General features: G+C 44.9%; 2 protein-coding genes across 3 annotated transcripts; both read left to right on the top strand.

The window, feature by feature from the left end:
- Window positions 1-347: 347 nt before the first annotated feature.
- Window positions 348-12112, top strand: ajm1 (apical junction component 1 homolog). 2 transcript variants are annotated; one of them, XM_031892016.1, is made up of 2 exons: window positions 348-445; window positions 8527-12112. In XM_031892016.1, the coding sequence occupies exon 2, from the start codon at window positions 8581-8583 to the stop codon at window positions 11827-11829; it is 3249 nt and encodes a 1082-aa protein (XP_031747876.1). In that variant the 5' UTR covers window positions 348-445; window positions 8527-8580; the 3' UTR covers window positions 11830-12112. The 2 variants fall into 2 exon arrangements, with proteins under 2 accessions (XP_031747876.1, XP_031747875.1); XM_031892015.1 differs by lacking the exon at window positions 348-445 and adding an exon at window positions 546-623.
- Window positions 12113-21883: 9771 nt separating this feature from the next.
- On the top strand, window positions 21884-24296 carry phpt1 (phosphohistidine phosphatase 1). The gene is made up of 3 exons (XM_002940740.5): window positions 21884-22083; window positions 23093-23217; window positions 23897-24296. Exons 1-3 carry the CDS (start codon window positions 21936-21938, stop codon window positions 23987-23989), a joined length of 366 nt encoding a protein of 121 aa, XP_002940786.1. The 5' UTR covers window positions 21884-21935; the 3' UTR covers window positions 23990-24296.
- The last annotated feature ends 576 nt before the right edge of the window (window positions 24297-24872 follow it).

Genomic DNA, 24872 nt, shown 5'->3' with positions numbered 1-24872 from the left:
CTCTTTGGGGCAGGGCTCTCTTCACCTCTTGTATCGCTTATTGATTGCTTTATATGTTACTCTGTATGCCCAATGTATGAAACCCACTTATTGTACAGCGCTGCGGGATATGTTGGCGCTTTATAAATGTTAATAATAATAATGTAAGTTAGACGCACATTTCCCTATGAATAAAGGCGCTATAATATAATATAACAGCCAGAAGGGAGGGAAAAAAAGGGTTGGGATCCTCGACGAGAGGGGTAGTTATTTGCCAGGCAAGGGTTAAAGCTGCTGACCCCTTACCCCCACCCTTGTCTCATTCTTTATAGCCCATCTGTCAGTTGCAGAAGGCTGCGCTGTGCCTTTAAGAGGCGCCTACATGCTGAGAGTGGCCAGCAGAGGCAACCCTGGTGCCCAAAGTGAAACTGGAATCTTCTGCTAAGGAGACATGAGTGGCTAACAGGTACCTGCCTGGGGCTAGGGGGCTGGGGGGGGCTGGGGGGCTGCCTGTGTGTGTGAATGGGGCTTCCCCCCCTGGTGCAGGAAGGGATGTCCTTGCACAAGTCATTCCCTCCCAGCTGACGGAGGATCTCCCAGAGCAAAGGATGGAGAGGGAAGAGGCAGCTGGCAGTGGCGCCGGGGTAAGGGGGCTCTTATCATGGGGCAGATGGTGCTGATGCAGGAGGTGGGGCAGGTAAGGGAGGAGCAGCTGCTGGGGGGGGGGATGCAGCCAAGGAATGGTGGGTGGGGGGGGGATGCAGTAAGGGCATAGGGGGTACCAATGCATGCGGGGGGGGGGTGCAGCTGGGACTGACTGGCATCTCTAGGTGTGTGCCTGCCTCTTCAGCCATGTTTAATGACTTCATTGGGAAGCCGGGGATGCACTGTGTGTGTGATTATATGGGGGGGTCTCTGTGTGTATTATATACAGCATTACATACAGCATGATATACAGCATGATATACAGCATGATATACAGCATGATATACAGCATTATATACAGCATGATATACAGCATTATATACAGCATGATATACAGCATTACATACAGCATTATATACAGCATGATATACAGCATGATATACAGCATGATATACAGCATTACATACAGCATGATATACAGCATGATATACAGCATTATATACAGCATGATATACAGCATTATATACAGCATGATATACAGCATTATATACAGCATTACATACAGCATGATATACAGCATGATATACAGCATTATATACAGCATGATATACAGCATGATATACAGCATGATATACAGCATTACATACAGCATTATATACAGCATTATATACAGCATGATATACAGCATGATATACAGCATTACATACAGCATGATATACAGCATTATATACAGAATGATATACAGCATGATATACAGCGTTATATACAGCATTATATACAGCATTATATACAGCATGATATATAGCATGATATACAGCATGATATACAGAATGATATACAGCATGATATACAGCATGATATACAGCATTATATACAGCATGATATACAGCATGATATACAGCATGATATACAGCATTATATACAGCGTTATATACAGCATGATATACAGCATTATATACAGCATTATATACAGCGTTATATACAGCGTTATATACAGCGTTATATACAGCATGATATACAGAATGATATACAGCGTGATATACAGCGTTATATACAGCGTTATATACAGCATGATATACAGCATTATATACAGCATTATATACAGCGTTATATACAGCATGATATACAGCATTATATACAGCATTATATACAGCATTATATACAGCATGATATATAGCATGATATACAGCATTATATACAGCATTATATACAGCGTTATATACAGCATGATATACAGCATGATATACAGCATGATATACAGCATGATATACAGCATGATATACAGCATTATATACAGCATGATATACAGCATTATATACAGCATTATATACAGCATTATATACAGCATGATATACAGCATTATATACAGCATGATATACAGCATTATATACAGCATTACATACAGCATTATATACAGCGTTATATACAGCGTTATATACAGCATGATATACAGCATTATATACAGCATGATATACAGCATTATATACAGCATTATATACAGCATTATATACAGCATTATATACAGCATGATATACAGCATTATATACAGCATGATATACAGCATTATATACAGCATTACATACAGCATTATATACAGCGTTATATACAGCGTTATATACAGCATGATATACAGCATTATATACAGCATGATATACAGCATTATATACAGCATTATATACAGCATTATATACAGCATTATATACAGCATGATATACAGCATTATATACAGCATGATATACAGCATTATATACAGCATTACATACAGCATTATATACAGCGTTATATACAGCGTTATATACAGCATTATATACAGCATGATATACAGCATGATATACAGCATGATATACAGCATTACATACAGCATTATATACAGCATTATATACAGCATGATATACAGCATGATATACAGCATTACATACAGCATGATATACAGCATTATATACAGAATGATATACAGCATGATATACAGCGTTATATACAGCATTATATACAGCATTATATACAGCATGATATATAGCATGATATACAGCATGATATACAGAATGATATACAGCATGATATACAGCATGATATACAGCATTATATACAGCATGATATACAGCATGATATACAGCATGATATACAGCATTATATACAGCGTTATATACAGCATGATATACAGCATTATATACAGCATTATATACAGCGTTATATACAGCGTTATATACAGCGTTATATACAGCATGATATACAGAATGATATACAGCGTGATATACAGCGTTATATACAGCGTTATATACAGCATGATATACAGCATTATATACAGCATTATATACAGCGTTATATACAGCATGATATACAGCATGATATACAGCATTATATACAGCATGATATATAGCATGATATACAGCATTATATACAGCATTATATACAGCGTTATATACAGCATGATATACAGCATGATATACAGCATGATATACAGCATGATATACAGCATGATATACAGCATTATATACAGCATGATATACAGCATTATATACAGCATTATATACAGCATTATATACAGCATGATATACAGCATTATATACAGCATGATATACAGCATTATATACAGCATTACATACAGCATTATATACAGCGTTATATACAGCGTTATATACAGCATGATATACAGCATTATATACAGCATGATATACAGCATTATATACAGCATTATATACAGCATTATATACAGCATTATATACAGCATGATATACAGCATTATATACAGCATGATATACAGCATTATATACAGCATTACATACAGCATTATATACAGCGTTATATACAGCGTTATATACAGCATGATATACAGCATTATATACAGCATGATATACAGCATTATATACAGCATTATATACAGCATTATATACAGCATTATATACAGCATGATATACAGCATTATATACAGCATGATATACAGCATTATATACAGCATTACATACAGCATTATATACAGCGTTATATACAGCGTTATATACAGCATTATATACAGCATGATATACAGCATGATATACAGCATGATATACAGCATGATATACAGCGTTATATACAGCATGATATACAGCATGATATACAGCATGATATACAGCATGATATACAGCGTTATATACAGCATGATATACAGCATGATATACAGCATGATATACAGCATGATATACAGCGTTATATACAGCGTTATATACAGCATTATATACAGCATGATATACAGCATGATATACAGCATGATATACAGCATGATATACAGCGTTATATACAGCATGATATACAGCATGATATACAGCATGATATACAGCATGATATACAGCGTTATATACAGCATGATATACAGCATGATATACAGCATGATATACAGCATGATATACAGCGTTATATACAGCGTTATATACAGCATGATATACAGATACAGCAACACTGCATAAACAGCCAATCCCAGGGTCCCACTGGCAGGGTGTCTGGGGGTTGCAGTTATACTAAAATGATCATGTAATATGGCCACCTCCCCCCCCCCCCCTACCAATGTGTGTGATTGTGGGCTGCCCAGGGAGAATGCCCTTTCTGCCCTACCCCAGGGCCAGCTGCTACTGCAGCCATTAGCCAAGATGGTGCCTAATTACCCTGCTCGTCAGTGAGGGAGAGGTGGGTGGGGGGGGGGAGTAGTTACAGAAGCACCCACTGACAACACGTGGCTGGGCAAATAGAATCCGTTGCAGGATCGCACTACTTTCCCTCCCCTGGCAGAGAATGCTGGGAGTTGTAGTTTGAGGGTAGCTGGAGAGTAGCAGGGGCTAATGGTTGGGGTTCTGTTTTATTGTGGCCTTTGGAACTTGGTGGGGGTAATTGATTGTCAGGACGGGGGGGGGTAATTTAGGTGCTGACGGGGGTTCCTGAGACTATTTTGTTAATGGTTCTTTTTCACATGTTCCAGTCCCCTTAGTGGTTACTATGGTGAGCCACCCTAGCGACCAGATGACAGTAGACAAATAACAGTACGGTGCATTATAAAAGTCAGTGCTGCGGCCAATTTCCCCTTTAATCCAACATCAAGATCTCCTTTTGCTTGGCCGGTTATTATTGGCACAGCCTAGGATTTACCACATGTGACCTGGTTAAGTGACGGAGATGGGGCCGTCAGGCATAGCCGGGGGGTATCCTTAGCAACCGGATGCTGGAGTCGGGCAGGGGCCCCCGAGTGCTTCCCTGCAGATTATAAAGCCCTGGGTTTATTTTCCTGGCATGTCCATGGATATGGGTGGCCCCCGGGTGTACAAATAAATATCTATCCCAAAATACTGGGATTTGCTATCAATTCTACATCATATACAGCAAAGCCCAAAAGCTGGCAGTAAATGTGCCCCCCCCCCACACACTAAGGCCTGGCTGCTGCCCCGGGGCATTGTGGGTAGCACCTCTGCCCAGATCTACTCCATGTACAGCTAATGGGCTTACCAGTACCAGCGCCTTCATTCATAAGCGGATATTAGGGAAAGCCTAGGGGATTATAGGCGTTTTGTTCTGCCTTTATGTAATAGGATCCAATTGGACCCCCCATTGCGTATACATGGAGATGCCTGGATGAAGTAGTTACTCTAAGGCACTGATTCATTTTGAATTCCTGACTTGGGGGCAAGTTTTGGTTGAATAAAAACAAGATTTACTACCAAATAAAGCCCCTGTAAGCTGATAGGGTACATAGAGGCCCCTAATGGCCAATCACAGCCCTTATTTGGCTCCTCCATGAACTTTTATGGTGCTTGTGTTGCTCTAAGGGGCACTAGCTGTTACCATTATTATTAAGGTTAACCTGTCCTGTACACTATACTGGATGGGGGTTTTAATATAATAGTACTGTGTCCTGTACACTATGCTGGATGGGGGTTATAATGCTTAGAGTAACCTGTCCTGTACACTATGCTGGATGGGGGTTATAATTCTTAGAGTTACCTGTCCTGTACACTATGCTGGATGGGGGTTATAATGCTTAGAGTTACCTGTCCTGTACACTATGTTGGATGGGGGTTATAATGCTTAGGGTAACCTGTCCTGTACACTATGCTGGATGGGGGTTATAATTCTTAGAGTTACCTGTCCTGTACACTATGCTGGATGGGGGTTATAATTCTTAGAGTTACCTGTCCTGTACACTATGCTGGATGGGGGTTATAATGCTTAGAGTTACCTGTCCTGTACACTATGTTGGATGGGGGTTATAATGCTTAGAGTTACCTGTCCTGTACACTATGTTGGATGGGGGTTATAATGCTTAGAGTAACCTGTCCTGTACACTATGCTGGATGGGGGTTATAATTCTTAGAGTTACCTGTCCTGTACACTATGCTGGATGGGGGTTATAATGCTTAGAGTTACCTGTCCTGTACACTATGTTGGATGGGGGTTATAATGCTTAGGGTAACCTGTCCTGTACACTATGCTGGATGGGGGTTATAATTCTTAGAGTTACCTGTCCTGTACACTATGCTGGATGGGGGTTATAATTCTTAGAGTTCCCTGTCCTGTACACTATGCTGGATGGGGGTTATAATTCTTAGAGTTACCTGTCCTGTACACTATGCTGGATGGGGGTTATAATTCTTAGAGTTACCTGTCCTGTACACTATGCTGGATGGGGGTTATAATTCTTAGAGTTACCTGTCCTGTACACTATGCTGGATGGGGGTTATAATTCTTAGAGTTACCTGTCCTGTACACTATGCTGGATGGGGGTTATAATTCTTAGAGTTACCTGTCCTGTACACTATGCTGGATGGGGGTTATTATTCTTAGGGTAACCTGTCCTGTATGCTATGCTGGATGGGGGTTATTATTCTTAGGGTAACCTGTCCTGTACACTATGCTGGATGGGGGTTATAATTCTTAGAGTAACCTGTCCTGTACACTATGCTGGATGGGGGTTATTATTCTTAGGGTAACCTGTCCTGTACACTATGCTGGATGGGGGTTATAATTCTTAGGGTAACCTGTCCTGTACACTGTGCTGGATGGGGGTTATTATTCTTAGGGTAACCTGTCCTGTACACTATGCTGGATGGGGGTTATAATTCTTAGGGTAACCTGTCCTGTATGCTATGTTGAATGGGGGTTATTATTCTTAGGGTAACCTGTCCTGTACACTATGCTGGATGGGGGTTATAATTCTTAGGGTAACCTGTCCTGTATGCTATGTTGGATGGGGGTTATAATTCTTTGGGTAACCTGTCCTGTATGCTATGCTGGATGGGGGTTATAATTCTTTGGGTAACCTGTCCTGTATGCTATGTTAGATGGGGGTTATAATTCTTAGGGTAACCTGTCCTGTATGCTATGTTGGATGGGGGTTATAATTCTTAGGGTAACCTGTCCTGTATGCTATGCTGGATGGGGGTTATAATTCTTTGGGTAACCTGTCCTGTATGCTATGCTGGATGGGGGTTATAATTCTTTGGGTAACCTGTCCTGTATGCTATGTTGGATGGGGGTTATACTTCTTAGGGTAACCTGTCCTGTATGCTATGCTGGATGGGGGTTATAATGCTTAGAGTTACCTGTCCTGTACATTATGCTGGATGGGGGTTATAATTCTTAGGGTAACCTGTCCTGTACACTATGTTGGATGGGGGTTATATTGCTTAGAGTAACCTATCCTGTACACTATGCTGGATGGGGGTTATAATTCTCACAGTACTGTGCCCTGTAGACTACGGTGACTTGGGGGTTATCTAGTACAGTATGGCGGATGGGGGTTGGTTGTACAGGGCTCACAGCTCATGAGAGAAGCCCCAATACCTTTCATGGTCCCACTGACGGGTGGGGGTTGGTTGTACAGGGCTCACAGCTCATGAGAGAAGCCCCAGTACACTTTATGATCCCACTAAAGGATGGGGGTTGGTTGTACAGGCCTCACAGCTCATGAGAGAAGCCCCAATACACTTCATGGTCCCACTGACGGGTGGGGTTGGTTATACAGGGCTCACAGCTCATGAGAGAAGCCCCAATACACTTCATGGTCCCACTGACGGGTGTGGTTGGTTGTACAGGGCTCACAGCTCATGAGAGAAGCCCCAATACACTGCATGGTCCCACTGACGGGTGGGGTTGGTTATACAGGGCTCACAGCTCATGAGAGAAGCCCCAGTACACTTTATGGTCCCACTGAAGGATGGGGGTTGGTTGTACAGGACTCACAGCTCATGAGAGAAGCCCCAATACCCTTCCTGGTCCCACTGACGGGTGGGGGTTGGTTGTACAGGACTCACAGCTCATGAGAGAATCCCCAATACACTTCATGGTCCCCCTGACAGGTGGGGTTGGTTATACAGGGCTCACAGCTCATGAAAGAAGCAACCAAATACACTTCATGGTCCCACTGACGGGTGGGGGTTGGTTGAACAGGGCTCACAGCTCATGAGAGAAGCCCCAATACCCTTCATGGTCCCCCTTACGGGTGGGGGTTGGTTGTACAGGACTCACAGCTCATGAGAGAAGCCCCAATACACTTCATGGTCCCCCTGATGGGCGGGGGTTGGTTGTACAGGGCTCACAGCTCATGAGAGAAGCCCCGGTACACTTCATGGTCCCCCTGATGGGTGGGGTTTGGTTATACAGGGCTCACAGCTCATGAGAGAAGCCCCAATACACTTCATGGTCCCCCTGATGGGTGGGGTTTGGTTATACAGGGCTCACAGCTCATGAGAGAAGCCCCAATACACTTCATGGTCCCCCTGACGGGTGGGGGTTGGATGTACAGGACTCACAGCTCATGAGAGAAGCCCCAATACACTTCATGGTCCCCCTGATGGGTGGGGTTTGGTTATACAGGACTCACAGCTCATGAGAGAAGCCCCAATACCCTTCATGGTCCCACTGACGCTTGTTTTCCCGTTGCAGGGCGGCCGGTTGACATGAAGTAAAGGCCAAGCAAAGCTGTCGCGCCTCTCTAAGATGACACGGACCGACCCGCCGGACCTACTAGTGTGTACGGGATATCGAGATATCAAGGTGACCCTGAGAGCCGATTCTCCCGTCCCCAGAGCCAGCGCACAATGTGACAGCTTCATGTCCAGCCACACGGAGACCCACCAGCAACAGTTCAACAAGAGGCACTGCCGCAGCTTCGACTTCCTGGAGGCCTTGGGCGAACCCCTGAGCATGGAGCGCCCCCAGCGGGGCAGCCAGAGGCGGGCAGACACCCCGGAACCCACCTCTCAGCCCGTGGCCAGGAAGGCCTCCCTGAAGTCCGACCCCAGATACATCTCTCAGGGGGTAGACACCTCGAAGGAGGCAGCCAAAGAGCCAAGGAGGAGGCCGCGGTCCAAAAGTGCCCCCAGGGCCAAAACTGCTTTCACCCCCATCCCCATACAAATGTCATCTTCTCAGTCACCTCCTCCGGCCGCCAGAAGGGGCAGAGAGGTGCTCCGGGCCTCCAGGGAACCCCAGAAACCTGTAGCCTCCCCCAAAAGGGAGGTCAGTTACGCTCCGGCCAAGGTGCTTATGAATGAAGTGCACCCCATAAAGCTGCAGCCGCAGCGCAACAGCGCCAGTCGCATTTCTCCCCTGTGTGTCAGCACCAACTGCATGGAGGAAGGCCCGGGGCCCAAGCCCATCTCCAGCCCCCATGTGCGGTGCCGAGTAGACATCAAGCCTGACGATGCGGTACTGCAACATGCTGCACATAGCTCCAAGTCCAGTCAGAACTGGGGGGAGGCGCCATATTGCACCAGGCAACCAGGCACCCCCAGGAACTTGGCGGTACCCACTGCCAGGTTTATATCTGTGTCCCGGACCCCCACGCCCAGTGACTCCTATAGTGGGGAGCACAGGATCGCACACTTCCCCTGCAATTCAGGGGGCGAGATGTACAGCACAGAGTTTCGGGGTGTCCCATACCAAAGCGTTGCTTCCCCAAGGGATTTCACACTGTACCCCGGCAGAGACTGCAGCCAGTATGGCAGCACCCCCATCCCACCCTCGTACTTCTACGCAGAGGATGACGGTGCTTACGCTCAAAATATCCCCCTCAAAAACAGGGGCTGCCTTACCTACCCTGCGGCCCCTACTCACAACTACTACCCGGAGGATCCCCCTACTGGGCCTCGGACTTACTATATAGAGGAGCCCAGGCCGTACCCTATTCAGGAGGCCCCAGTAAGGACGTTCTATGGCGAGGATGCCCGTTATTACCCTCCTCGTACAATGTCGGGCAAATCTCTGTACGGAGAGGAGCCCAGGTTGTACCCGCTTCAGACTTCAGCTGCCAAACACTACTTTGCTGAGGATATTGCAAAGTATTCGGAAAGGGAGGCCCTCTCCAGAACCTACCCCTACCCAAGGACCTCTCAGCCCCTCCAATTCAGTGAATGGTATTTTCCAGACCAGGGCCCAGTTCCATACCCAACCATACCCATATCGCCATTTCCCTCACAGCCAACTGGCAGGGAGGCCATGCTCTCCTCTTGGCATGCCTCCTACAGCATGAACCAGCAGAGACTGGGCACCGACACCAGGAGCTACTCCAGGTCTTGGGACAATATTTTGAACCCTGGTGGGAGCAAAGAAGACCCACTGACCCGGGGCCGCAGCTATGAGAACCTGCTGTGCCGGGAGCGACGTGCCTTATCGCCCGATGACAGACGCCAACCTGTGGTCGTTAATCTTTCTTGCTCCCCCAAACGCTACGCTGCCCTATCCCTTTCGGAGAACTCCATAGTGGAGAAGGTTCACACGGAAGGTGGAAGGTACACAATGGGGCGCTCTTGGTTCGTTACCCCTGAGATCACCATTACAGATAATGACTTAAGGGCAAATGGGATGGGAAGGGCGGAGAGGAGGTCGGCCAGCTGGGATGTGATGGACTCAGGGGTGGCACCGCCGGTGTACCAAGCCCACCCTTCCTATCCTACCAAAGAGAAGATGCCAAGCAGATCGGCCCGGCACCGCAGCTTGGAGCAACTGGACGAGCTGATCGCAGACCTGGTTATAGACTACAAGCCGCCGTCGAGTCGCCGCCCCAGTGAAGCAGATGCTCTCGCAGACCAGTTGAGAAAGTTAATCAAGGAGGACATGATAGGGGTCCCGAGGAAAACGGAACACTACGGGCCGATGGCACAGCTCATGCAGAGTAGGCCCCTGAAGGAACAGCCGACACCGACATTTCCAGAATCCCTCCGAGGGGGGCCGAGGAGAGGGCCCTTCCCAGAGGTGCCCGCCAGCAGCCCCCACAAGCCCCTGGAAGACTGCTCGCCCGATCTCAGCGCCGACGAGGATGATCTGTTAACTTGCTCCAATGCCAAGTGCCGCCGCACAGAGACCATGTTCAACGCCTGCCTCTACTTCAAGTCCTGCCATAGCTGCTACACCTACTACTGCTCCCGCAACTGTCGCCGCGAGGACTGGGACACCCACAAAGAGAGCTGCATCTACGGCCGGATGGGCAGCGTCTGTCGCCACGTGCTGAAGTTCTGCCGGGAGAATACGGAGGTGCACAAAGCCTTCTCTCGCATTGCCAAGGTGGGGTACCTCTCACGGGGCAGAGGGGTGCTCTTCCTCGGCTTCCCCAACCCTGGTTCTGCTGATAACTTTCTCCAGCTGGGTTTGGAAGGCCTGCTGATGTCGCCCACCTACTTGTCGCTGAGGGAGCTGGAGAGCTACTCGGACAACCTGGGCGAGCATGCCAAGGAGCTGCAGGTAGCTGGCAACCAATATGACCCGGAGGAATGTTTCTTGTTGAATGTAACTGTGGCGGTGGGACAGGGGGGCTCCGACCGGCTCTCAGCCCGGGCCCACCATATCCCCACTGTGCGCAAATACGCCAAAATAGCCTTAGCCTCTTCCAGCCCGGAGAGGAAGATCACTAAAAAGGAAAAGGACATGGAGACTCTGATCTTAACCCCACCCCCTGGCACTGCCAACCTGGATAATGAGGGAGAGGAAGGCAGGAAAGCCAGGGAGGTCTGCTTCATCCATATCCAAAGGGAGCTCCGAATGAGAGGGGTCTTCCTCCGCCATGAGTACCCCAAAATCTACCAGCAGCTGTGTGAGTTTGTGGAGAGCAACAAGAGGTTCACCCCCACCACCATTTATCCCATCGACAGGAGGACTGGCAAACAGTTCATGTGCATGATCATGGCAGCTTCCGAGCCAAGGACCCTGGACTGGGTGGCCAGCCCAAACCTTCTGGATGATATCATGTGACTGGAGGTCTCCCATGTCCTTCCCTGGCTTTGTAGTTTATTTATTTAATTTTTTGTACTGGAAGAAGTCATATTGGTTTCATATTTACAACAAGCTCCGACCCTTCCATTGGTCTGCCTTTCGTTGTTGCCCTTTGCTGTTGAATTAAGGTTAATGTTTAAAGCAGGGGTGCCCAGACTCTACTTATAGCGGGGTCATCGCTTTGCCTCTAGGGCAAATCTAACCTTATTGCATAGTTCTGAGAGATACATACACCGGCTCACAGTCTACTGCTAGATCCCGACCTCATGGCAAATTATCATTGGCTGGTTCAGCTTTTATAATTTTATTTATTCCGTCTGTTGGTGTTGATGGGATAGTGTAGGCGTAGGTGCTCTTGGCTCTCCAGATATAGAACTACAACTCCCAGCATCCTTCACAGAGGGAGTTGCAAGTCTTATCATCTGTAGAGTGGAGAGATCATTCTACTGCTGGTATCACAGTACAGTAATACAACTCTCTAAAGGGAACATTATATTTATTATTGTATTCTGGCACAGAGCCCCTAATAGGGGTATGTGGGGTAGCATTAAAGGGGTTGGTCGCTCCGCTTTAAATGAATTTGCAGCTGATCTTTATTATTTGTGGTTTTTGCATCATGGTTTTTCTAAGGCCTGGAATTTAAACTGTTATCTGGTTGCTAGGGGTTTATTAACTTAGCAACCAGGGAGTCATTTAAAGATCAGAACAGAGGCTGAACCTGAAAAATAGCAATAACAGCATAACAAAACGGAAATGTTTTTTTGTTTTTGGTTGCTGCGGTAGTGACCCTGACAACCGGGCCCGGACTGGCAATGCCTGGGTTCCATAGGTGCCATAGACAGTGGGGGGGGGGGGCTGTTTGGGCCTTCACCTTCAGGTTAAGTTTTAGTATGTTATAGAATGGCCTATTTTTAGCAACTTTTCAATTGGTCTTCATTTTTTATAGTTTTTAAATGATTTGCCTTCCTCTTCTAACTCTTTGCAGCTTTCAAATGGGGGTCACTGACCCCGGCAGCCAAACCCTATTGCTCTGTGAGGCTCCAGTTTTATTGTTATTGTTACTTTTTATTCCTTATCTTTCTATTCAGCCCCTCCCCTATTCATATTCCTGTCTCTCTTTTCAAACCGCCTCTGGTTGCTAGGTTAAATTGAACCCTAGCAACCAGAGAGCTGCTGAAATTCCAATCTGGAGAGCTGCAAATCATTTAAAAAACTCTAAATATTAAAAAATAAAGACCAACTGCAAACTGGTCAATCTATAACATACTAAAAGCAAATGGTGAACTTCCCCTTTAATGAGTATTTTTTTCAATGAGATGAGATTATTATGGGCTGTTCAGTGATATACTGAGTTTGCATGCATCACTTTTAACCCTTTGAGCTGCTCTGACAGTGGGAGGAGCCACGCCTAAAGCACACGCCTACATTTCTTTCCGTGGGGTTTAATTTGGCATAGTGGGGAAAGTACCACACAGACAGATATTGCACTAAAGTAGTACCAGAACCAGTACCAGTACATAGGCATGGGGTGCCGGTGTCTGGCAGGAAATCTGTTCCAATTAGAGGTGAAGTTGGCCTTTATATTAACCCTTTGCATGACACGGGCAAAGATAATGCTCTCGAACTTTGCTTTAGAATTCGTTTTTTTTCAGAAATTGCACTTGGTCTTTGATTTTATTATTTCACAGTTTTCCGAATGATTTCACGTGGTTGTTGTTGTATTTCGACTTATTGATTTGCCAAGATGCCAGGCTGGGAGTCCATTGATAAGAGGAAAGAGTAACAATACTAATCATTCCGGTTGCTAGCTGCACTGACCCTAGCAACCAGATATCATCTTGGATTCCAGAAGGCAGATCGTTAAAGCCCTGACCAGCCAATTTGACTGCATGAAAGTGGTGCTGTGCCAGTGCAACTGGGCACCATCCCAGTTGCCATGGTTACAGCATACAAACATAGTGCAATGGGGGCTTTATCCATGGATATCTATTCCAGCCCCACATTGGCAGGTCATGTGATGTAGAGCAGAGGGCAATCAGCGGCCCTGGTCCGACTGCGCTGCAATAACTCATTTACTTACACCTTGCACTCCGCCGCCCTCTGGAGTCAGAACTGAGAACGACCTCAATGACAAAAAAAAAAATATTTTCAATTAGAATAATCTATATTTTTTCTAAAGCCTATTGGTTTATTATTTTTGGGGTCTGCAGCTCTATATATATATATATATATATATATATATATATATAAATAGTTTCATGGGGGGGGGCAAAAAAACGTTTACAGCCTGAAGAGATTCTCCATTTTATGATATTCTTAATCAGACTGCTGAGATTTATTGCCAGAGAGTATGAATCGAGGTGCTAGAAGTCGGTTCTCGCTGAGCAACCTGAAGCACAGGTCACATGGTCACAAGTGACAGCCAATCTCTGCAATGAATATGGCCGCTAATCCTACAACATGTTATATATATTTATATAGTAGGCTACATTAGTACGCTGATTGGCAGAAAGCCCGATGTGCATTATAATAATAAGCCCCAGCCCGGAGACCTTAGCGGTTATATCTGTGACTTTCCCATATAGTCAAATATTAAAGGAACAGTAACACAAAAAAAATTAAAATATAATGTACTGTTGCCCTGCACTGGTACAGCTGGGGTGTTTGCTACAGAAACCCTACTATAGTTTATATAAATACCCCGCTGTGTAGCCCCGGGGGCAGCCGTTCCTGCACTGGTACAGCTGGGGTGTTTGCTACAGAAACCCTACTATAGTTTATATAAATACCCCGCTGTGTAGCCCCGGGGGCAGCCATTCCTGCACTGGTACAGCTGGGGTGTTTGCTACAGAAACCCTACTATAGTTTATATAAATACCCCGCTGTGTAGCCCCGGGGGCAGCCATTCCTGCACCGGTACAGCTGGGGTGTTTGCTACAGAAACCCTACTATAGTTTATATAAATACCCCGCTGTGTAGCCCCGGGGGCAGCCATTCCTGCACCGGTACAGCCGGGGTGTTTGCTACAGAAACCCTACTATAGTTTTTATAAATACCCCGCTGTGTAGCCCCGGGGGCAGCCGTTCCTGCACTGGTACAGCTGGGGTGTTTGCTACAGAAACCCTACTATAGTTTATATAAATACCCCGCTGTGTAGCCCCGGGGGCAGCCATTCCTGCACCGGTACAGCCGGGGTGTTTGCTACAGAAACCCTACTATAGTTTTTATAAATACCCCGCTGTGTAGCCCCGGGGGCAGCCATTCCTGCACTGGTACAGCTGGGGTGTTTGCTACAGAAACCCTACTATAGTTTATATAAATACCCCGCTGTGTAGCCCCGGGGGCAGCCATTCCTGCACCGGTACAGCTGGGGTGTTTGCTACAGAAACCCTACTATAGTTTATATAAATACCCCGCTGTGTAGCCCCGGGGGCAGCCATTCCTGCACTGGTACAGCTGGGGTGTTTGCTACAGAAACCCTACTACAGTTTATATAAATACCCCGCTGTGTAGCCCCGGGGGCAGCCATTCCTGCACTGGTACAGCTGGGGTGTTTGCTACAGAAACCCTACTATAGTTTATATAAATACCCCGCTGTGTAGCCCCGGGGGCAGCCATTCCTGCACTGGTACAGCTGGGGTGTTTGCTACAGAAACCCTACTATAGTTTATATAAATACCCCGCTGTGTAGCCCCGGGGCAGCCATTCCTGCACTGGTACAGCTGGGGTGTTTGCTACAGAAACCCTACTATAGTTTATATAAATACCCCGCTGTGTAGCCCCGGGGGCAGCCATTCCTGCACTGGTACAGCTGGGGTGTTTGCTACAGAAACCCTACTATAGTTTATATAAATACCCCGCTGTGTAGCCCCGGGGGCAGCCATTCCTGCACTGGTACAGCTGGGGTGTTTGCTACAGAAACCCTACTATAGTTTATATAAATACCCCGCTGTGTAGCCCCGGGGGCAGCCATTCCTGCACCGGTACAGCTGGGGTGTTTGCTACAGATAACAGATAAGCTCTGTAGAATACAATGGTATTTTATGTGCTATCATCTATGTAACCTGTGCCTTTTCTCCTATTTTCCAGCTTGAATGGCTGCCCCCACAGCAGGGTATTTATATAAACTATAGTAGGGTTTCTGCACCAAAAACACCACTTTTAGCAGTGCAGGGTAACAGTACATTATATTTGAATTATTTTACCAGATTTTCATTTGTTCCTTTAAGCAACAAGGGAGAAATGTAATATTCCCTGAGTTCAGTTTTCTCATTACACTGGGTGAAAGGAGGGGGTGGGAGCTTTAGGCCCTATTATTATGCTTAGCTTAAAGCACCCAAGGGGGCCACTATACTATATACATTCTAACCTCCTCACTGTCAGAGCCGAAGCTCCGTGGGTGGTTCTGACAGTAAAGAGGTTGGTTCTGATGATACTGTCCCCCTCTAGATGGGGGGGGGGGCGGTATATTAACTGCACTTGTACCTGCATGAGTGTTGTCTGTAAAGTATAAAGGACTAGAGATGGCACTACTTACACAGTGGGGGGCGCTCTCCCTGCCCACATAGCAGTAGAAAGGCATGCAAGAACCTCGTTATTAGTTCTCTTACCTGCAAGCATCAGACTAAAGCACTTGTATTACTCCGCATTATCTTGTAGAAATCTTTTTTTTTATTTTTTTCTTTTGGACAGAGAATTAAAAAAAAAAAAGAAGTTGCCCGCCCAGGAGTAATGATGATATTGGAATATAATAAAGTATAAACTTGAATGTACATGTCCCGGGATTTGTTATTCATTTCAGTACATCGCAGGCGCCCCAACTCAGCTAAGGGAGAACTAAACACTCCTGAGTATCTATAGGCACCCGAGGGCCTGTGCCAAGGAGGCAGCCATATTGGGTCGGACCATGGGTTCTTACACAGCGGAGCTGGGGGTGAGGGTTTCCACAGCGATCTGTGGCGCTTGTGACATCACTTCCAGTGGAAGTGATGTCAGACAGACCTGTACGTGTGACATCACTTCCACAACATAGGGGTGGCACTGGACCTAATTACAGCCCTAAGCATATCTATAGCAGTAATGATCCAGGCCTTCAAAGTTGTCATAGGAGCTTCCTATCCAGGGGCCCTGTACTCACCCCAAGGTCCCCAGCCATGGCTTCCACACCTCACCTGGAGGCCCCAGCTGGCCACCCAACCCCTCCCAGGGGCAGGGGGAGTGCCAGTGGGGACTGGGTCTGGGCCCTGTCTGACCCTGTACCTATCTGGGAAAGTGCCTGTGACACTACACATGCTCAGTGGGCACTGAAAAGCTGTTGAGAAGCTGAGCTTAGGGGTTGTCGCAAATTATCAATGAGAAAATGAAGACTGTCAGTCATATAAACTGATGCTACAGGGCTGATTGTTACATTCAGAGCTGCTGCGCAGTAACTATCTGTATTATTTACTACTCAGACTTATTACTCAGATTACTACTCAGATTTATATTCTATATATACAGTATATTGTGAGTCAATCCCTAAGCTCAGTAACTGACAGCAGCCCAAAGCATGTGCAGTGAAGCAGCAGAAGAGAAGATGGGGGCTACTGGGGGGATCTTTAGGGGCTCAGATCTTCTCTCTGCGGTTGCCTTGGGCTGGTACCGAAACCCAAACCCTAATGTTCGACATTTCTGCCCTACTTCTTTAGTTAGGCTTTAGTTCTCCTTTAAGCTAAACTAATTTGTAATGTGTAACTGGGGCAGGGGCTTGGTGGGTATAATGAACAAGTCATCCACAAAGCTCTAAATTACGGGAAGGCTGTCTCCCATATTTTTATCAAATAATTCAGATTTTTAAATGTTATATCCCTTATAACTAAGATATAATAACCCCTTATTGGGGCAGAACAGCCCTATTGGGTTTATTTCATGGTTAAATGATTCCCTTTTCTCTGTAATAATAAAACAGTACCTGTACTTGATCCCAACTAAGATATAATTACCCCTTATTGGGGCAGAACAGCCCTATTGGGTTTATTTCATGGTTAAATGATTCCCTTTTCTCTGTAATAACAAAACAGTACCTGTACTTGATCCCAACTAAGATATAATAACCCCTTATTGGGGGCAGAACAGCCCTATTGGGTTTATTTAATGGTTAAATGATTCCCTTTTCTCTGTAATAATGAAACAGTACCTGTACTTGATCCCAACTAAGATATAATTACCCCTTATTGGGGGCAGAACAGCCCTATTGGGTTTATTTAATGGTTAAATGATTCCCTTTTCTCTGTAATAATAAAACAGTACCTGTACTTGATCCCAACTAAGATATAATTACCCCTTATTGGGGCAGAACAGCCCTATTGGGTTTATTTCATGGTTAAATGATTCCCTTTTCTCTGTAATAATAAAACAGTACCTGTACTTGATCCCAACTAAGATATAATTACCCCTTATTGGGGCAGAACAGCCCTATTGGGTTTATTTCATGGTTAAATGATTCCCTTTTCTCTGTAATAATAAAACAGTACCTGTACTTGATCCCAACTAAGATATAATTACCCCTTATTGGGGGCAGAACAGCCCTATTGGGTTTATTTAATGGTTAAATGATTCCCTTTTCTCTGTAATAATAAAACAGTACCTGTACTTGATCCCAACTAAGATATAATTACCCCTTATTGGGGCAGAACAGCGCTATTGGGTTTATTTAATGGTTAAATGATTCCCTTTTCTCTGTAATAATAAAACAGTACCTGTACTTGATCCCAACTAAGATATAATTACCCCTTATTGGGGCAGAACAGCCCTATTGGGTTTATTTAATGGTTAAATGATTCCCTTTTCTCTGTAATAATAAAACAGTACTTGTACTTGATCCCAACTAAGATATAATTACCCCTTATTGGGTGGCAGAACAGTCCTATTGGGGTTATTTAATGGTTAAATGATTCCCTTTTCTCTGTAATAATAAAACAGTACCTGTACTTGATCCCAACTAAGATATAATTACCCCTTATTGGGGCAGAACAGCCCTATTGGGTTTATTTAATGGTTAAATGATTCCCTTTTCTCTGTAATAATAAAACAGTACTTGTACTTGATCCCAACTAAGATATAATTACCCCTTATTGGGTGGCAGAACAGTCCTATTGGGGTTATTTAATGGTTAAATGATTCCCTTTTCTCTGTAATAATAAAACAGTACCTGTACTTGATCCCAACTAAGATATAATTACCCCTTATTGGGGCAGAACAGCCCTATTGGGTTTATTTAATGGTTAAATGATTCCCTTTTCTCTGTAATAATAAAACAGTACTTGTACTTGATCCCAACTAAGATATAATTACCCCTTATTGGGTGGCAGAACAGTCCTATTGGGGTTATTTAATGGTTAAATGATTCCCTTTTCTCTGTAATAATAAAACAGTACCTGTATTTTTTTTTATTATTTTAATGATTGTTCAGCAGCTCTCCAGTTTGGAGCCAGAACAGCCAAATTACCTTAGCAACCAGGGAGGGGTTTGAATGAGATACTAGGTGAGGGAGCCTCACAGAGCAATAGTTTTTTTAGCTGCCGGGGTCAGTGACCCCCATTTGAAAGCTACAAAGTGTTTGAAGAAGAAGGAAAATAATTCAACAACTATAAGAAATAAATAGTAAAGACCATTTGAAAAGTTGCTTAGAATTGGTCATTCTATAACATATAAAAAGTTAAATTGAAGGTGGCCCATCCCTTTAATAGAAATGTGTCGGTTCCAGGCTTGTTCGCAGTTTAATGGTGTGTACAGTAATGCCGGTAACAGTCGTGTTAGGTGAAACAGATTATTGACAATCCTATGAACGAAAGGAAGAAATGGAGCACAGAAATCAAAGTTTGTGGGGGTAGCTAATTGTTCAGTAATGGCCATCGCCGCTACTCACAGATACTATATTTGCAGGGTAATTAAAAAATATCTGATTATTTGAAAGGCAAGGTACACCATGTTCTGCATCAATAAAGGTGCAGAGATGATGTGATTGCTCAGCAGAAGCATTCGGCACTGCTCCTTCCTGCTAACTCACCCATACTACTAGTATTGTTGTTATAGTCGTTACTCACGTGCCTCCATAAAAGAATCCAATTTATGCTGAAATCTGCAGTTTAGATGCTGAAAGACATAAAAGGGATGATATAAAGTTGTGATTAACCCCAGATCAACATTGAGAATAAAAGGAGCATAATATAACAGACAGTTAACTTGAATATCTATTGCAGAAACAAGATAGAATAAACCCAATAAGACTGTAAGCTATCCAGCTGCTCTTGGGCTTTTAACTAAGACATTCGGCAGCTCCCTTTGGCTTACACAGGATGCTGGGAATTGTAGTGAGACAGCAATGGCTGCTAATGATTTTCATTCTGGTCACGGAATTTGGGAAGTGACATTGCACAGACAGGGGACATGCCCATAGGTACCAACTGTCCCGCTGTCTTTCGGATCTTCACGGTTTCTTCCTGCGCGTTTTTCTTCTGCTCTTTCTGGCTCCTTCAGGCACTTTGGGTTATCTTGGTCCTTTTCATAGTTTTCTGAATGTGTGCAAGTCCAATTTAGGACATCTATGGACCAAATTCAAGTGCTTCCTGCCCTCACCCCTTTTAAAACCTCTGTATTGCTAAGAAATCCTAACCCACTGCTGCTAACAGCAATGCAATCTCCTTTTACTATGGCATAGCCAGCCATTTCACTTCAAATTCAGAGTGAACAGGGTGGGTGCTGGTGCTGCTCAGGCTGTGGGTCACAAAAGGTACGCTGGTGCTGCTGTGCCTTTGTCTTCTACTCTACAAGCTCTACTTACTGCTCCATTTTTTAATACATCAAGCTTGGTGAGTCCCTGACTGTAACAAAGATGTTTAATTAATATTAATTATTTATTAATCAGTCAGGGACTCACCAAGCTTTTTTTTTTTTTTTTTAAATGGAGCAGTAAGTAGAGCTTGTTGAGTAGTAGATAAAAGGCACAGCAGTACCAGTGTAAATTTTGTGACCCACAGCCTGAGCAGCACCGGCACCCACGACAAAATAGATGATGAACCGAAGCACCTGAAGGAGCCGGAAACAGCTGAAGACAAATGTGCAGGAAGGAGCCGTGAAGATCCGAAGACAGCGGTGAAAGAAGGAGCTGAGAAAACCCGAAGGAAGCCGAGAAGACCTGAAGACGAGCAGGACACTTAAAGGCACCATAGGACATTTCATTAAGTATCTGGGACAATGGGACAATGTGCAAAAATGGCGTGGTCAAAAAATTCAGCCGCGCTGCACGCGGCAAAATATTTTCACCCTCTTTCTCATTTTCAAATGTTGGGAGGTATGGACATGCCTACTAATGGCTGTAACAGACCTGTCAACCAACTCCATGTCCTGAGGGAGATATTGATCCACTCCGAGCCTTTCTGAGACCTTATTTCACGTTATCATTTAGCGGGAAGAGACATTGAGGCCTAAAAAAAACAGGACTGGATTATTATTTACCTCATGATGATGATTGACACCTCTGCTACATAGTTGGGGAAGGAACTACACAGAAATATAGTTAATATAGGTATTTTACTTATATACAATTAAAACCATTGTATGTAGTATCACTTGTACACCCCCAGTAAGATAAGGTAAATATATAAATATATATATATATATATATAGATATAGATATATATATAGATAGATATATAGATATATATATATATATAGATAGATATATATATATAGATAGATATATATATATATAGATATATAGATATAGATATATATAGATATATATATATAACTATACCTCCTAAAGTACTGAGGCTACCCAGAGGACACCTTTAGCCAATAATAATTTCACTCAAATAGTTAAAAATGCCCTCAGAGATCTACATCAACTACCTCACAAACAACACAGCCATATTAAAACAAGATGGCGTCGTTTTTAGTTGCGTTCCACGACTCTTTGTTAACCCGACGCTTATTGGTTAAGGTGCTTGGCACATAGCAGGAGCTGTTATCCTATTGGTCCGTGGTTGGAGGAAGAGGCGGGGTATGGTCCCAAGTTGACAGCGGCTCTGTGGGGAGGAGTAAAGATGGCGGCCGAGGGCTTAGTTCGTATTCCTGAAGTAGATATAGACCCAGACGGCACTTTTAAGTACGTGCTGATCCGGGTCCACATTAAGGAAGGTTCCGAGGAGTACAAGGACATAGTGAGGGGGTACGGCTGGGCTGAGTACCACGGTGAGCACGGTGGGCGCCGCCATCTTTAGTGTGGCAAGCCGGGAATAGGCTGGAGAATGAATGGAGTGTGAAGCTGCTAGAAATGGGGAGGCCTAGGAATAGTCGCACTGGATACCCCTGGGGTACCATAAATGATTGAATGGGTGCTCATTGGGTGGAGAGCATGGGGGGGGGGGGACCTGTAGGTCTTTTCCCTCTACAGGGGTTGTTTATGGTTGAATTCACTTTTATTTTGATGCAGAGAGTGATATTCTGAAACAAATTGCAATTGGTCTTCATTTTTTTTATTATGTGTGGTTTTTGAATTATTTCGCAGCTCTCCAGTTTGGCATTTTAGCAACTATCTGGTTGCTAGGGCCCACATTACCCTAGCAACCAAGCAACGATGTGAGTGAGGCATTGAATTAACGAATAAGAGATGGCCTGAATAGAATAATATAACAATAAAACTGGAGCCTCAGGGAGTGGTAGGTTTTGGCTGCCGGGGTCAGTTACCCTGTTGCTAGGGCTCCAATTACCTTAGCAACCAGGGAATAGTTTGGATGAGAGACTGGTATATGAATAGGGGAGGGGCTGAATAGAAAGATAAGGAATAAAAAGTAACAGTAACAATAAAACTGGAGCCTCACAGAGCAATAGGGTTTGGCTGCCGGGGTCAGTTATCCTGTTGCTAGGGCTCAAATTACCTTAGCAACCAGGGAATAGTTTGGATGAGAGACTGGTATATGAATAGGGGAGGGGCTGAATAGAAAGATAAGGAATAAAAAGTAACAATAACAATAAAACTGGAGCCTCACAGAGCAATAGGGTTTGGCTGCCGGGGTCAGTGACCCCCATTTGAAAGCTGCAAAGAGTCAGAAGAAAAAGGCAAATAATTTAGAAACGTTAACAGGTATAAAATGAAGACCAATTGAAAGGTTGCTAAGAACTGGGCATTCTATAACATACTAAAACTTAAATTGGTGTAACATCCTCTGCGCTGCTGACTGTGACTCTCTCCCTATTGCAGCCGATATCTACGATAAAGTGTCCGCCGACGTAGAAAAGGGGGTGTATGACTGCGAGTGTCTGGGAGGAGGGAGAATCCGGCACGCGAGCCAAGCCAAGAAAATCCACATCTACGGATACTCCCTGGTAACCAACCGGCACCGTATTAATATACATACGGGCACAGAGCCCCTCAGTGACTGCTAATATCCTTATCATTTACAGTAGGGGGTACATTATCCCTTATAATACATGAGTGATACTCAGAGTTCCCTGTATAACTCAGCCTGCAGCCTTGTGCCTTTATATGGGGGGCACAGAGCCCCTCAGTGACTGCTAATATCCTTATCATTTACAGTAGGGGGTACATTATCCCTTATAATACATGAGTGATACTCAGAGTTCCCTGTATAACTCAGCCTGCAGCCTTGTGCTTTTATATGGGGGGCACAGAACCCCTCAGTGACTGCTAATATCCTTATCATTTACAGTAGGGGGTACATTATCCCTTATAATACATGAGTGATACTCAGAGTTCCCTGTATAACTCAGCCTGCAGCCTTGTGCCTTTATATGGGGGGCACAGAACCCCTCAGTGACTGCTAATATCCTTATCATTTACAGTAGGGGGTACATTATCCCTTATAATACATGAGTGATACTCAGAGTTCCCTGTATAACTCAGCCTGCAGCCTTGTGCCTTTATATGGGGGGCACAGAACCCCTCAGTGACTGCTAATATCCTTATCATTTACAGTAGGGGGTACATTATCCCTTATAATACATGAGTGATACTCAGAGTTCCCTGTATAACATTATTCTGTAGGGTTTTGGCCGGGCGAGGCACGCGGTGACCATGGAGAAAGTGAAAGCCAAATACCCCGATTATGAAGTTACGTGGGCAGATGAAGGATACTGAATGTTCCGGATTTACACATACCCAACAGCGCCGCCTACAGGGGGGGCAAATTCAGCCCCAGGAGAAGAACAACATGTAGCGTTTGTCTCCCCTCTGTCCTGCCAGCCTCCCTGTGCTCCACGTCGCCCCCTTGTGCCAAGAAAGAGACTTGGGCAGAAATAATTTCTGTATAGAATTCAGCAGCCTGCCGTAAAGCGAGGATTCTTGTATTGTGTTATATACAGCACTGCCTTACTTTACAGCCTTGTTGCACACAGCTTGGGTTTGGGGGTCACTCAATAAAAATGCAGATGATGTGTCTACTGTGTGTTGGGTTCTCTCATATCCAATGGGAAGCAAGTCCCTCAGTTGGTTACTCCTGCCTCCAATCAGCATCCACTTCCTGTTTGTGGGCTGCTTTCCTCCCACTGTTCAGGCAGGGGAGGGGCTTGATTAAGACTTTTATTTATGATCACAGTGCACTGATGTCTATGGGACAAATCACAGTGGTGGGGAATTGGCCTGAACGCTGCAGTGGGGTAATTATTAACTCCGTAATCTCACCGTCCCATCTATAAAATGGCATTTGGCTGGAAGCACCGGTCCTTGGCCCAAAACCCGATTCCAAAGTTGTTTTGTTGGATGTAACTGTGAGGGATCACTTACCGGAACTCATGGGTATGTGAAATGTCCATTTTGGGGGGCAGTAAGTTAACACCCCCTTTCCAGCCAACTGGATCCATTGAGTTTCTGTATAAGAGTGGGGGTTATAGCTCCCCTAGGGGCAGAAGGTGGAAGTGCAAGGGCAGAGATTACAGACCATAAATACCAATGGGGGAGTTTATGGCCTCATTAGGGAGAGATAAGTGCGATGCTGCTGCTCGATGGTCCTAAGGTCGTCCCT

Source organism: Xenopus tropicalis, chromosome 8 (assembly GCF_000004195.4).
Source record: "Xenopus tropicalis strain Nigerian chromosome 8, UCB_Xtro_10.0, whole genome shotgun sequence".
Classification (NCBI taxonomy): Eukaryota; Metazoa; Chordata; class Amphibia; order Anura; family Pipidae; genus Xenopus; species Xenopus tropicalis.
Note: the sequence above shows the minus strand (reverse complement) of the source record. Positions and strands in the feature narration are given on the sequence as shown.